Here is a 16412-nt window from a genome sequence, read left to right as displayed (position 1 = left end):
GGTCAACTGAGAAAGCAGCTCCCCAGGTATGGTACTGAATGTTATTCCTGGGAAAAAGCTTTTCCTTTGTGGTTTCGCGTTGCAAATGTTTTCCTAAACTCCTCGGAAGTTACAAAAGCTCCTGTTTTAAACCTGTTTTAAACCACTAGAACTTCTTTTCCTCAAGGTCTGCATGGTGCTTAACCTTTCTGTTGGCAGTTGCGCAAGTTTTCTTAATGAGCTGGGATCAGTCAAAATGACGTCTTGTGATCACAGTAGTTTCCCCATCTTTCTACCATAAGCACAAAGAACAAAGGAAAAGGATACAGAAAGTTTCCAGCTGATAATGTCAGGACATCACTGTGAGAATGAAGTTTAAAGAATCCTATGGAAAATGTTCTTTTCTCTTAGAGGAACTTCAAGGGAGATAAGAAATTGCTAAAGATTTTCTGTCCAAAAAACATTACTAGGTGAGAGTGTGTGGAGGGGAGAGACATGAGAGGGAGGAAACAGCTTGCAGAAGTCTTAGGTAGCTCATGAAGCACAAAGAAAATAACTTTGTGCATATAAAGAGGCCTAGGCTTTTATGATCGGGGGTTTTTTTCCAGATCCAGAAATGCTTTGAAATAGCTATGAGCTGAGACATGAGCAGAAAGTCCTGAATGACTAGGGAAAGCCTGGTGACTAGTATTATGTAGGATGTTTTCCTCCCTCTCTGAATAGAATTCACAAAATATTTGAAAGCCCAATAAAGGAGAGACACTTTCCAGGCTTCTCTGAGAGAAAAGAACAGCTGAAAAATGATCTGAAGAGTGGCAAGAAATCGTCCCCCAGGAACTGACCCTAGTCTGTGTCTGATTCAGGCTGTTGATCTTTTGCTGATTCTTTTGATTTGCTGTTTTTATTCAGAGAGGGAATTTTTTTCTTAATCCACACTTAGGTGTTTTCTGCTCCTGGAGTCATCATTCAGCCCTTCAGCATCATTGCCACACAAATGGCCCAGTTCTATTTGTTTTTTTTTATGCCTGGTTTCTTTAAACTCTCTTTTATCAATCAAGATTTCCTCACTGCATCTTTTTGCTGACTTTTTATTTTCTCCCTTTCTGCTTACCCCATAGAAGCTTCTACTGTGAGACTTCAGTAGCAATGTGGAATCCATCTCCCTGTGATGGGTGCAAGAACTTGCTGCAGATCCTCAGGGATCAAGAAGCATGGGTGCTATTCTATCTGGGAAAAATCTCCTGTCTTTACTGCAAGGAGAATAAAGTTGCCTAGAACCCTGCCTGTGCAGTGAACAGTTGCCATACTGAGCTAAAGCATCCCCAAACTTCCTTGGCGTTCCTTTAGTCATCTCTTATTACCAAGACCTGAGGCATCTGTAGCTTTCTCTTAAGCCTGGCAGCATGAACCAATGCCTTATTATGCAAAACTTGGTATTTCCTGGGTTAAAACTTTGGAATTGTTATAAAATTGAGTTTAAAATACCTTTCATTTAACTTTGAGAAGTGTTGCTGTTAAAAGCATTGGATTCTAGTAGCAAACCTAGCATTTAAGACTAATGAGTAATGGCAGTCATTCATCAACAGCAAAATGTGTGGAAGTCTATTAATAATTCCTGATGGGATAACATTCCTCCAGCACAATTTAGGAGTTCTATGCATGCCAAAAACTTGCTGGACTCTCTTTTCCCTCTGGAAAATGCAAGAACCTACAGTTTGTGTTTACTTACTTGAAACTAAGTTAGTTAGTAAGGTAAAAAGAAGGAAGTTCGTCACCTTCTGGTCTTGTTCTTCCAGTCTCTGCGTAATCAGCAAGAAAATGTATTGGAGTAAAGGAAAAACCTTTTCTTAAATTCCCCTGGGGTTAGATCTAGGTTTGACTATAGCAACATACTTAGCTCTGTGGATAGTAAATCCTCCCTTTTAAAAAGAACATTTTGCAAAGCTATTACGGGAAAATATATGTATTTGTGGTAGACTTATGGGTATGTGGGTATGGCAGCTTGACAGTAAAAAGTCATAGATCCTCCACTAGAAAATGCCAAAATAAACTCTACACTCTGAAGTGGCACTGTAAATGTCAGCCTTTAGCACACCCAGATCTGCTACTGAATGTCATACAGATATATTTCTCTGTAATGAATTTTGCTGCTTAGAAGAAGTGCAGTTTTGGTTGTGCTTACCTAATTCTTGTTTCACAGAAGATACCTGATCTTATGCAAAACAATTAATGAAATTTGGGGAGAAACCTTTAATCTAAATATTCTCATGCTTAAATACTCCTTGGATGAATAGTTTTTGCACAAACACTCCCGGCCAATCATTCCGATATTCCTTTACGAAGGGAATTGCAACCTGCCTTAATTAAGGACAAAGGGCAAGGGGCACAGACTCAAAGACAGGATGTTCCATCTGAACATCATGAAAAACATCTTTTCTGTGAGAGTGACAGAGCACGGGTTGTCTAGAGAGGCTGTGGAGTCTCCTTTGGAGATGTTCAAAAGCTGTCTGTGTGCAATCCTGTGCAACTTGCTCTAGGTGAACCTGCTTCAGCAGAGGGCTTGGAATAGGTGATGTCCAGAGGTGCCTTCCAGCCCCAACCACTCTGTGATTCATCTTCGGTCATTCTGAAGTTGATAACGGTAGTGGACACGCATTCAAGGATGCTCAATTGGACATACCTTGCACACTTCAGTTTTCAGAAAAACTCTTCCATGTGCATCACCCAGCAATGGTCTACAAGTAGCGTACCAGACAGTTTTTCATGAATAACTGAGGATCCATAGGGATCTGTGAGGAAAGATTTCTCTCCCTCTTGTTTGATCTCTGAGTTTCTGCAGGCATCCAGGCACATTGTTATCAAAGAACTAAGAGACTCGGATGATTAGAGACAGGGAAGGTGCTAGCTTTGTTAGGTCCATTTAAAAGGTCCACTGAGAGAGCAAGGAGAGGAAACAGCTCTCAGAAACCATGGAGGTTCCAAAAGTTAGAGAAAACGTCATGGGAAGAAAGGATGAGAAGAGACCAGCTGGGCTATGTTATGAAGAAGGAAACCAACCAACAGTAAAATATTGTGTGTGTGCTAGGAAAGTGTGTGCTAGGAAAGATGGGTCAAAAAGAGGTAAAAAGACCCACAAGAAGATGAATTCTTTGTGTTATACTCATTAAATTGCATGAAGACTATCCAAATGTTACTTTTTTTTTTCTTTGAGTCATTGTTATGTTTGCTAGATAGTTGCTTGTAAGTGGAAGGTGCCAGCCCAGTAGTGACTAGGGCAGAAATATATGAGAGATGATCTCCAAACCAAATTATCAGTCACACTTTGACCTCTCCCATGTAGGGGATTATAGTTCGTGCCTTCAGGAGCTGTAGCTCTGGTAATTTTTATGACTGTCATATAGTCTCACTGTGTCAACAGAGTGACAAGCAGCCAGATGAAAAGCAGAAAGAGGGGATGGAAGGATGCTGCAGGCTGGAGAAAAAATATTGTAAAATCTGAAATACTTTTAAAAGCCTTGATAATTTTTTTTTCCTTTTAAATTGCATGGTGCATTTTCAAACTAGCCTCATGGACCTATGAAAATGCACTCCCCATGTCTCCTGCTTTTTCTTTAGTTGACTTTTCAAGTGTTGTGGTATCAAGAAAGGGAGAGTCTTCTTCTGCTGACCCACAACAACAATTCAAAGTAGAAGCAGCAGCTGGGGAAAAGGAAGTGCAACCTGTTGGCCTTAGAGATCAGTTGTCAAGCATGGAGAAAGCTCTTCATGCCTCCCTGCTCAGTTTGTAGTGCCCTGTCTGCCCTGTGTGACATGTAATTCCCACAGAATTGAATTTCGTTGAAGTTTTTTACCCAAATTAGGAAGTTTAGTCTTTATTGTAGTTTTAAATCTAAGATTTGCTGTACAGAAACATAAAGTAAAATATGATAAGTCTTAGAATATATTTTGTCAACCTAAACACTATATTTTGCAGAGAGTAGAGTGCTATGAGACCAAAACTAATCGAAGAGATCTTGCATTTCTGTGTTGTAACTGTCGCCACTGGGCAGGCAGCTGCCAAATTCTTACTGATTCTTACTGGCTTTCATATCCCTTTCCTTCCAGAACCAATGCCCTGAGGCAGAGGAGTTAGTCTTCAGCCATTTCGTGATGTGTAATGACACACAAGAGACACTGCGGTTTGGCCAGGTGGATACTGATGAAAATATTTTGCTGGCCAGTCTCCACAGTCACCAGTACAGCTGGCGCTCGCACAAGTCCCCACAGGTATGTCAGAAACAGTCCTCCCAGTGCAGCATTTGCTAAAGCTGACTGTTGGCTTTACATGCTGATTCTTTGGTTTTCTCTGTGGCCTTGACTATCTCTCAAGCTCCAGTTCCTTCAGGAGTCACATGCTGGGGCTGCAACAGAGAGGAAAGGTAAACATAGAGTGAGGAAAGCCAGAAGTGTTTAGAAGTTACTCAAGGGTGGAACTGGATGTGCATGACCGCTTTTTGTAAAACCGAGCGCTTGTGGAAACTGAAGCTTCTGAAAAAAGAGAAAGACAGCTTGCCAGGTTTTTATAACTAAGTGATCAGTGTCTGTTTTCTGAGATGTACATTCGAGGTTTGGGGAATTTTTTTAATGAATTGTTTTTGCCAGAAGCATCTGTTCACTGAAATTGTTTGCAGAACAGGGTCAAACTGGACAAAGTGCTCAAATTAGCATGTGCTTGCATTAGAAAAGATTTGAAGTTGTGAGAAACACCCCACTTATATAGCTTAAATAACTCAGTTTCTGTTTCTTTGATTTTATTTGAAGAATAAACACTGAGACTGAAATAAAATATTTTTAAACTATCAACAGGAAGTATTTCAATGAAACCATAGAATCATATAAGTTGAAAAGACCTTTAAAATCATTGAGTCCAGCTCAGCACTGCCAAGTCCACTGCTAAACCATCTCCCTAAGTGCCACATCCACACATCTTTTAAATACTTTCAGGGATGGTGACTTGACCAGTTCCCTGGCCAGCCTATTCCATTGCTTGACAACCCTTACTGTGAATTTTTCCTAATATCCAATCTAAACCTCCCTGTCACAACTTGAGGCCATTTCCTCTTGTCCTGTCACTTGTTACGTAGGAGAAGAAACCAACACTTGGATGGTGGTGAGAAATGGATTTTTCATCTTAATTCAAAACAAGATAGGAATTTAAATTTTTAAAAAAGAAAATGGTAATGAGACAACAAACCTATTTCTTCTCTTTTCTTAATATATACCCAACTCCTGCTGAGTGGGAGACTAGGTACCTGTGCCACTCTACTTGTTGAGCTGTACTCCTGCTCTGAAGAGTTACTAAAATTTTTACAGATCCTAGAAGAAGTGTAGTGAATAGGGGTTCCTCACTCCTCTAGAGCCCTAGAAGATATCAGTATTAGTATGTGAGAAAGAAGGTATCATAATTCTAAATAGGAGCTGTGCCCATTTTCACTGCTGGCAATTTTCAACTTACATTGGGAAGCAGATATGGCAAATTTATTGTGGTTTTCATTCATACGTCAACTGGTGGATGTGCAAAACTACTGAATTTTACATGAATGTGGTCATCTGTGCAGAGAAAATTCAGCCAGAGTAAACAGTTGTAGTTGACACTGAAGTCAAGGCATAAGTTAAGAGGAAGCCAGACTAATAAAGGGCTGTCTTACCCCAGCGACAGAGGAGCTGTTATAAACAGTGTGTGCACGGAGGGAGGCCTTTGGAGACGTAGAGACTCTGGAGTACTGTACATCCCTTTTCATGTTTTCAAAAAAGACATATGTTTTCTCATATGAGCAAAAGGCCTGTGGTGTCCCAGCCCACAGGCGAGCAAACCAAATGGGTGACTGTGCTCTGTGCAACTGGGCATGTGTCAGTGTGAGACAGGATCCCCACTCGTCAAGTGACACTTGGATTATGATAGATGTAATTCCCTTCAGTTGTGTGAGGGAGAAAGAAAGCTAGCTAAACATGGCATATATTTCATAACCAATTACCATTTGCTTTTGTAGCAACCACCCAAAAAAACATTTAAACCTTTTCATAAACACGTGAAAGAAGAAGGAAATACTTAAAGCAATTGTAAATAAACCCACAGCCAAGTAAGGCTTTATTCCTAAAAATCTGTTATATCCATATTCTGGTTACTTATATAAAATTACTTGGTTGTGAATCCATCAGAAAACCAAATCACACATAAGGGAGTGGGTGAGGTGACAGTAGGAACTTCAGATTCATTTTTCAGATATTCATTCTTCAGCTGAGAGTTGGTGATGTCAAAGGGTTTCCCCATGCTGTTTTGCTCTAATCAGATTTAGATTCACTGAAGAACTGGGCTGATACACAGTCAGGAGTGTCATGATGGATTCCCAAGTCCCAGGAGATGGCAAAGATAACAGCTCACTTCTGATTCAACCATATTGCTGGCCAGCAGGCTCTTCTAGTAGGGGGGTTATACCTCCCTTGTCCCAACCCTTGGAATAATTTCAAGATGATTTCTGCTCTCTTAACATTTTTCAACAGTCTTCTCTTGCTGGTAAAATTAGAGACTAAAAAATAGCTGAGGTAATTTCACTGAAAATATATGGAAGCACAGGCTTTCTACACACTGTTGAGATAGAACCAAATTTTCTCCACAAAGGTCAGAGAACCTTGGCATTCCCCTATAGGCTTATTCATTTGGTTAATGCCAAATACAAATCATTGTAAAAATAACATGCTTCAGAATGGCAGCTCATCTGAACAGTACAATCCTTTTTTGTTTCAAATCATACAAAACAAGTTTGTTTAAATATTATTACAAATGTTGTCATGTACATTTTTTCAGTGATTAATACAAATCCTTGAAATGAAAATAACTCAATCAAGACATCAGGTTGTCCCTGTTATGCTGTGGCACTTTTCTAATTGTTTCCATGGAAAACTATCTAACAGTTTATTATCCAAAGGTCAGAATAATGCCCAAGCATGGACAAACCCTCCCAGTGTCATATTCATGGAATGCTAGATGACTTCATAGTTATGAAATTATTTCATTTCTCATGATAATTCCTGACTTGCCAAGTTAGTGAATTTTAAGAACTCTGAGAGCCGATTGTAAGATAAATGTGAAATAATCCATACTTCTGGAGTCAGGGACTTCCCTCCAGGCATTAGTTCATACTTGACTTACTTGACTTACTCTTGGGGATAAAATGAGTTAGGACAAGGTCTTAGATACCACATTCTCTTACTGGGAAGGAAAACCAACTTGCACAACTTCGGCTGGCTCATGTTTCTTGTTACACAGGCACTAAGAAGCAGCGGTTGCCATGAAATACTTTATTTAACCTCTGCAAAATGTTTTTTTAGTATGGCAAGGCAGTTCAGTTAAATGAAAATAAATAGTTTTAAAAGGATTGTATTTCTTTTACAATCACATCAATAAAATTCTCCATTTTTCTTTTGCTAATTAAACATAGAGATGCAGTAATTGCCCATTTAAACTATTTAACACAAATATATATACCTAAAATAAGTTATTTTTTGTATTAGAAGATAGTTATATAATGCTTTATTTACATTTAGAATTAATATTAATGAAGCTACTATAGTCTATAATTAAAAATTGTTCAACTTTTTCATGTTACAAAAACAGCGAGAGCACACCAAAGATTTGGATTTTTCAGCTCTTGATGGTGTCCCTCCAACTGTTTTGCTTAACTTAAAGCTTCTTGCTTCCTCTGGTTTTTTCCTGCCCAGATCCTCTACATTTCAGGAACCTAACCTTTCCCTTTTAGCTTTCATTCTGAATACTGCAGGTCTCACTAGTTTGGCTAATATTTCAGTAATAAGTCTGAGGTCCAATGCTCACTCTTCTATTCCTCTCCATCCCCCCACATTTTCCTCAGATTTCATGAGGTTTTGACCTTCCTTAGGGATAAGACACCCCCAACATATAGTTCCTTTCAGAGTTGAGGTAGGTCCAAAACTGATGGCATTTGAGGCTTTAAGCAACTGTAGCTAAAGCTGCCAGACTTCGTGAGTTCCTTTTGCAGATTTTAATGAAAGATAGAGGTCTGTTAGATGTCATTAAAAAGGAAGAGAAGCTACATCACTCCTGTGCTGTACAGACAACACTGGCTCCTAGGTCATTATTGGATCGAGTCTGCACTCCTTATCTTGATCTTCACATTGCTTTGTGGGATGGGCCCCAGTTATGTCAAAAGTCATGTTTGTCTCCAAGACAGCTGTGTTTTTTAGGAGAAGAACTGGAGCATATGATACATAGGGTGAAACTCTGAAGTTAGAAGAGATCAGATCTTCCTAGCAATTTACTCAGAGTTAAGGAATTCTGTCTTGCAAGACAGTAGGCAGTTGGAGGGTCCCACTAGGGATCACAGCAAATGTAAAAACCAGCTCTTCATGTGAGAGTCCCCTGACTGTATTCTGCAGATTGTTTGCTTGTGAATAGACAGCACAAATTGTCTATAACAGGCTAGTTATTACTAGTTGTTTTCCCCGCACAAACTTCAGCAGAGTCCTCTGAAGAAGCAAAGAGTGATGGATTTAAGTTCATTCTTTTGTTTTCTATGCAAAACATAATGTCACATAGAAGTTTTCAGAAGTAGCAGCTCTCAAACCTTTCTGCAGTTTCCTCACAGTGTTACAATAACAGTCCATTTTCACTTTTCACCGTCTTTTAACTAGAAGCAGCAGATGTAGTGGGTGAAAATCAGTTCCTCTGTTGATTTGGGCAGTTATTTCAATGAGAATGTGACCAAGTTACAGTTTATAAACAAACAAACAAAATGGGGGTGATGGAAACTGCCTTCTCCCATGCTCTATACTGGCCTTCTGTCTTACAAGGACTGATGGCATAGGACTGGTCCCATGAGAAAATGAAGCCAAAGTGAAATTCAAGCTGTTTTGGTGGCCACTGCAGCTGATAATGTGCAGAATGAACATTTCATTCACTGTTTACCCAAATACCAGTTGGTTTTATTGTTGTAAATCCCAACCCTAGTCAAGAGCCACCTTGTATCCTGAAAACATAGCAGAAAAATACCAGTCAAGCTTCTCCTTTAATTTTTCAATTAAAAAGTGCTTTAGCTTCAAGTCTTAGAATTCAGCTCGCATTTCCAGGGCAACATTTCCTCCATGCTTCTGTGTTATCACAGCGTTTATTTTACTATCTTCTATCTTTTAAAATAAGAACTGCCTTCACACCATTAATCGGGTCCTAATTTGATTCCTCCCGGTCTCTCAGAGTTCAGAGCAATACAAGCAAAACAAGACAGATACAATCTAAGTAAAGAACCTTGGTGAAACCAAGTTGACTTTGGTGGGTGTACAAGCAAAGTGGAAATCAAATTTGCATCACTAAGCATTTTGAGGGCTCAAGCTTTAGATTACTTACACAGCTGGAAATTGCTGCCTTTTCTGAACAGGCTCCATTCTTAGTCTCATTTTTAATCCCCATTTTAGTCTTCATGCCTTGTCATATGACACTCAGCTTTATTTACTCAGATTGTATCCTTGACTCACACATCTAGTGGAAAAGTTAAGTAAATTTTGAGGAGCACATAGAAATAATCTGTGAAGAGATGTGGTAAATGAATGAGTGCCTATCGTCACAGATACAATAGATAGTCTAAGTTCTCTCTCAACTACAAATTTCCACTTTTCACTGTATTTGTTCGAATGCTTTTGAAGTCCATTGAAATGTTTTTGTACCTTTATGCAATGACCTCTTTTCTCCTAATATATGTCCCATACCTAGCTATACTTGTTGAACTTTTTTTGAACAGTGTCTAATAAATTCTTAGAATTAGCATAAAGCTTGATAAATGAAAGGGAATTGCATGGCAATTACTGTGAATCTGTAGTACTAGGTCAGTTTTATAACATTAGAGGTCTGCCTTGTTGAGTATCTGACACCACCTATTACGACATCTTCTGCTAAAATAATGTTAATGCCTGATTACTTAATTCTCTAAAATCACTTCCATTTTTATTTCATGCTGTATATCTCTGTATCAGTTAGTGTCATTTGCTGATTGTTTCTAGCCACATTTTCCAGAAGTCTCACATTTAAATAACTTAATCATCCAGAGATCCCTTTGCATTTTCATGGAATGCTGTTTCTTGGCTCAAAAGTAAGCTTACACATTACCTAATTCTTATACTGTTATATCATTAATACAAATATATTAGATATCTTTAAAATAAATTATAAAGGCTGTTTCCTTTGCATTTGCCAGTATACAAATAGTATGTTTATAATATAAGAAATTGCCAATATGTGATAATAGCTCTTTTTTATTTTTCTTTCCGAGCTGTGAAGTTAAATGCAGACTAATCGTTGTGCTACAAAGAAAATTAGAAAGGCAGCATTTGGGAGCTAATGACTGCTCAGGGAAAGCTGACTGTGTTTCTTGGGAACATTCAGCTCATGAGCAAAGCTGTTTATACAGGATGGGAGACATCCTAATGTTGGAGCTACATACAATTACTAATCGTAAATTATAGCATTTACATGACATCTATCTTTGGAGCATACCGTATTTTGTGTGCCTTCTAGCTAAGACTGACCACTTAAGTACCTTTTCTCGTTATTTGGCTGTCATTTCCAGCTACTGGTCTCTCCAAAGTAAACAGTTTTCTTGTTTCTCTTAATTTTCATATGTGATGAGATTTATTCCCAGCTGCCTCTGTAAGAAGCTGAATGGATTCCAGCCACTGCAGTTGGATTTTTTTCTTTTGTTTTCTTTTTCCTTTTCTGTAACTAATACTTAAGAATCAAAGTGAGGTGTTTGTTTATGAGTTTGACTGTCCTAGTGTGTAACTTCCTTCAACATAACCTTGAATATAAAGCTGAGCCCACGCATGAGCATATCCAGATGCCTGCCCTTGCGCACACAGGCACATATTAGCCTTTGTGCTTCCAGCATAAAACTCATTTGAATCTGAATACGAAAGTCATCACTCTTGCGAATTCAAAAGCCACCCACTGAATGGATGTTATTGTTCTGTGTGTAACTTGTGCTGAGGATACCACAAATTGCAAACAGGCTACTGAGTTGTAATGTCTTTGAAAGTTGTTGCTGTGGTTGTTTCTTAAAACAATGAAAAAACCCCCAACATCCAGCCCTTCACAAAGTCCGACTGGCCAGACCCATGGCCAGTGCTCTCCTTCTGGAAACAAATCAGGGAAGAACACACTATTTACAAGTTTCAATTTTTGCTAGTGTAAATAATCAAACTTTGGGCCTGATCCTGTTCTCAATTACTTAAATTAATTAATGACAGATGTCCAAAATCAGAGTGAAATTCAACCCCCAAGAAAGAATTCCCACAAGTCCTTTATATGACTGTTTTAAACAACTTAAGTGATGCTTAGGCTCTATGCTGGCCCTCTGCAAAGAATAAATTTTACCCAGAATGCTTATTGCTTTGATCCCTTATATATAACTCATATCCTTAAGTTTGCACAGCCACAAAAGATCTATACAGAGCTAAATAGCCAGATCTTCAGCTGGTGTAAATTTATATAACTTCATTGACCTACATGGAACAGTACCAATTTTCACTACTCTGGCTTAAAGAATCTCCATGGGACAGAGGTAAGTGCGTATGGTGGGTAAATGGATGAAAGGCTCTTCAGATGATGAAAGACTATATTGCTCTGGAAGTGATTTAGATTAAACTGGAAAAAAGCCACTCCTTTTCCGGAATAAATCACACAGGGAGTATAATTATGCAGTTAAATTTCTTCTTATGCAGTCAAGCTTGAACTTACCACCACATTTGAGTAAGAAATGAAATGTTTCCCATCTCTCAGCAATATGCCATGTTCTCCATTTAACACACATATATGCAAGCTATGTAAGTCCTTCTTTATTTTGAAGGGAAGGGTATTTGTAATTTTCTGTCTTATTGTGAAGGCCAATAATCTGGCCTGGACCTGTGTTCTGTATCACCTCGCCGGTAATAGAGTGGATTTCTAGAACAATTTCAAGGGCAGTAAAGAAAATCTCTTATTTCCTGTTTTATGCTCTCTACTTACCCTTTTTTTCTGAACAGTTGTGTGCCTCAGTTCTAAATACACTGTTAAATCAGGTAATTTATCGAAATACAGGATTCAGAGCCATTTTAGGGTACTGTTGTTTCTTCTGATTGTATCTGAAATCACAGAATCACAGACTGAGTGGATCATTCAGACAACTAGTGTGCTTAGTTTTGCTTAGTTTTAAAACCACGAACATTTCTCTGTCATGGGAATCCATATCCTACTGCAAGGCACTTTTTTTTCCCAGTTATGTATTGAAGTAATAATTTCTTTCTTTTCAGCTGTTACACATCTGTATTGAAGGCTGGGGAAACTGGCGGTGGTCTGAACCATTCAGTGTGGACAATACAGGGACCTTCATTCGTACCATTCAGTACAAGGGCCGGACAGCATCACTTATTATCAAGGTTCAGCAGCTCAGCGGAGTGCAGAAGCAAGTAAGGATTTGATTCAGTTTGGAAAAAATAACATGAGTAATTTAAACTGTTACCTATTCACGAATCAGTCACTTTGTTATTTATTCTCTCCTACTGGGATCTGCAAAAAAACAAGTATAGCAGTCTTCTGGGGCCATTTTTGGAAGTTTTTACAACTCTTTTCTTCACTTTGGTGTGGATCTTAGCATTTAAAAGCTCAATTGCCAACACATATTTTATATGTTCCAGTAAACATCCCTTTGCGTGGTTTGTAAATTCTGACAGTGCTAAATTACACAATCTCTTGCATGCCTTAAGCTCTTGAGAAACAGATTATTTTATTTTTAAAGAAACTGTTCTTATGTTTTAAAATACATTCTGGGTTGTAATTCAGGCCTTCATATTTTTTAAAGAGAAAGAAGTAATGACCAAATTAACATTTGAAAATGAGCTGCTGTGCAATAACTTTTCACATACTATCTTTGTAAAGAGATCTGTAATAACACTGCAGTTGCTCTGCCTGCATTGGCAGAAGCCAGAGCATGTGGTGAACATAACACATTCAGCTCATGGATATGGCAGAGCGCCTCACGTTGCACAACAGCAATACAGCTGATCAGACAAGAACCGTGCCTGGCGTCACTGAAAGCCCTGCTTAAATTTTATTTGGTAGGTTGTAGCTATGGTGTGTGCCCTCATTAATGAAAAACAAATGGTGATGGCTGTAGCAGAGATACACGTGGAATGATGTTCCCTGGTATAGCTTAGAAAAAGTCAGATGTGTGTTCTATGATGAACAATTCAGGCATGATGGACAGCAACAACGCCAAGTCTAATTTGGTCATTTTCTAGGTGGATGCACTTAAATATAGAAATATGTTATTGCCATTTAATGAAATTATAAGCTTTAAAACAGCAGACATACTGTGAAAGGCCTGGATCATTGGCTTGTGATGGGAATGTGAGGTGTCAGTAGAAACCTTTCTTCTGAATTACATCACTGTAACTGCTCAGAGAGGTCTCAGCAATCAGAGACCATCACAGAACTCTTAAAATCCAAAGCAGAACTATGTTAGCCATGGGCAGTACTGCTGCATTCAGTGGGAAGGAAAGTGGATATGTTACATGTTTCTTTCAAGCCCAGATATGGCCTTAGCAATATTTCAAGCATTTTACTACCTAGGTTTCTATGAAATTGCATGTACATTTGGCCAATAAAAATAATGTTTTACCATTCACTGCCTTCAGCAGTGCTTGGGAAAACCTAAAGCAGAGAGATTACTCTTCTACAGGTTTTCACACTCTAATTCAATTTTTACCTTTTTTTTTCACAATTATTTATATATGTGCTGTATTTTTTGTGTGTTTTAGATCCTAATCTGTGGCAGACAGACAGTCTGTAGTTACCTCTCTGAAAGTATTGAACTGAAAGTGGTTCAGCATTACATTAGTCAAGATGGACAGGCCGTTGTTAAAGAACACATCAACTGCCTTGCAGCCAAGCAGAAATTGCCTTCGTATATCCTAGAAAACAATGAGCTCACTGAGCTGAGTGTGAAATCTACAGGAGATGAAGACTGGTCCCGAGATGTCTGTCTAAGTTCTAAACATACAGAACACAGCACTGTCATTCAGGTATGACTAGAAATGGGTATATGGAATATAGCATTAAAAATGTCTGAGAGAACTGGGGACTTTGCATTTAGACTTGTATTTGATATAATAAATATTGAACATTATCATCGTGAAATAATGTGTAATGCCGATCTCTCTGCATACAGGTACCATCTTCGAAGAATTCAATTACATATGTGTGGTGCACAATTTTGACTTTAGAGCCCAACTCGCATGTGCAACAACGATTAGTAAGTACATTTAATGTCTCTGAAATCTAAATATTTATGCCTGACATGTCATATAATAAATTAACGGCAGAATGACCCACTGTAAATATTTATTAATAGTTTGTTTGAACAGTTCTAATACTGAAATAAAATTAGACTTAAATTGGTGTATTCTGTTCTTTTTGTAGATTGTTTTCAGCCCTCTTTTCATTGTAAGGAGCCATCTTCCAGACCCAATTATTATACATTTAGAGAAAAGAAGTCTGGGACTGAATGAAACACAAGTGATTCCAGGGAAAGGACAGGAGAAAGTACTGCAAAATATAGAACCTGATCTTACGCACCACCTGACATTTCAAGCCAGGTAAAACACTTGCTTTCCTTGAAACAGTTCATTTGTATGGAAAAGAAGGAATAATTTACACTTTAACTTCTGCTGCATTTTTTCCAAGAGTATGGCAATTGCAGAGGGGATAAAAAGAACAAGCATATGTGGCCTGAAATGAAATATTAAATTTGGTATAACTATGCTAAGCACACTGGCATTTGTTTGGTTAAGCAGTCCATGTACTTCTGTTTTAAAATATAAATTCCTGAATGATCTTGAAATGTTTTTGAGAATACTGAAGAGTTTCTAGGGTCTCAGACACAAAGGTCATTACATTGTCATAACAAATCCATGCGTGTCAGGAACTGCACAGGAACTTGTTAGACGTTGTAACTTGATTCATCCATGATTATGTTGAGAGTGTTCCTGCTCAGAGTATATTCGGGAAGCTTCATTAGAGAAAATGTTAGTGCTGCTAATGCTTGATCTTGTTGTGTAAGTGACTGAATCTGTTTTCAACAACAGGGAAGAAGATGATCCATCAGAATGTGCAGTCCCAATCTCGACCTCACTAATTAAACAGATAGCAACTAAATCCCATCCAGGTGGCAATGTCAGCCAAGTACTGTCCGAGTTCTATGGCACTGCTAATCCTCCCCAGCCTGCATGGCCCTATAATAGGAAAGATTCAGACAGGTAATTCCTTCCTTAACCTTCTTCATGGTTCTTGCATTGCCTTTCCAAATAAACTAAAATCACATTATATATGTCATCAACATTAAATATATTTTCAGTAATTACATGATTCCTGTACGTACGCTGAAGAATCTGTGGCAGGTGGGAAAAAAATGAGGTCAACCTATGGGCTGCCCTTGTTTACACTGAGAAGATTGCATCAGTAAGGATATTTAAAAAACTGGACTTTTTTTTATGAATGCACTTTCTTTACTGCAGCTCTAGAGGTTGTTGTTTATTCAGCTGCTGTGTGTTTCAGTACAGAAACAGGGAGTTGCTGTAGAAGCAGTTGTTAGGGAAGAAAGGAAATGTGATTTTATGACTACAGAAGTCACAGGGTTAGTTCTGAAGAATAACGGTGATTCTGTTAAGACATTTATTAATTGACTAAATTTAAGTTTAGCTTATGCAGTTGAAAATATGCCTTTATAGCCTACATGTAGTTAGATCATCTCAGTTCCAGGATGACAAGGTAAGAGGACATAGTTTTTCTATTTCAAAACCAGAAAAACCTGACAAATTTCTGAAAAATAAGAGCTTATAATTTGTAATCTTGAATTCATTATTCTTTTATGTTTTTGTTTATTTGCTTTTGAACAGCAATGAGCAACTCTCCCAGTGGGATAGCCCAATGCGGGTAAAGCTGTCAGTGTGGAAACCGTGTGTTAAAACTCTGCTGATAGAACTCCTGCCCTGGGCTTTGCTTATCAATCAGTCCAGGTGGGACCTCTGGCTGTTTGAAGGAGAGAAGATTGTTCTTCAAGTACCTACTGGGAAAGTAATTATACCTCCCAACTTTGAGGTAACTTTGTCGTTCACATTAACAGGCACAGTTCTGCTAAACATGCTGATTCTGAAGAACGGTTGTTACTCCAGATGATCCCCACTTTCATCGCTGTGTCTGTTTGTTTGTTAATCATGTGTTGAGGAATAGCAGTAACAATAGGAGTTTGCCACGCTGACTGAGTCACCGAGAGAGTGACACACCATACTTGATAGCAATGTTTGAAAAACAATATGTCTTAAAGATGCATAGTTAAAAA

At 38.4% G+C, this 16412-nt stretch overlaps 1 protein-coding gene across 2 annotated transcripts in view; it reads left to right on the top strand.

Annotated features, from left to right (window-relative positions):
• VPS13B (vacuolar protein sorting 13 homolog B) overlaps positions 1-16412 on the top strand; it is a 427213-nt gene that overhangs the window by 377791 nt on the left and 33010 nt on the right. For both annotated transcript variants that reach the window (XM_027717679.2, XM_027717677.2), the window contains exons 43-49: positions 4084-4245; positions 12328-12483; positions 13834-14097; positions 14244-14327; positions 14495-14670; positions 15160-15330; positions 15970-16171. In XM_027717679.2, coding sequence (XP_027573480.2) covers positions 4084-4245; positions 12328-12483; positions 13834-14097; positions 14244-14327; positions 14495-14670; positions 15160-15330; positions 15970-16171 — 1215 coding nt within the window. The remainder of the gene's footprint in view (positions 1-4083; positions 4246-12327; positions 12484-13833; positions 14098-14243; positions 14328-14494; positions 14671-15159; positions 15331-15969; positions 16172-16412) is intronic.

This window comes from Pipra filicauda, unplaced genomic scaffold (genome assembly GCF_003945595.2).
Source record: "Pipra filicauda isolate LSUMZ 115617 unplaced genomic scaffold, ASM394559v2 scaffold110_size2237424_pilon, whole genome shotgun sequence".
NCBI lineage: Eukaryota > Metazoa > Chordata > Aves > Passeriformes > Pipridae > Pipra > Pipra filicauda.
This window is presented reverse-complemented; position numbering and strand designations above follow the sequence as displayed.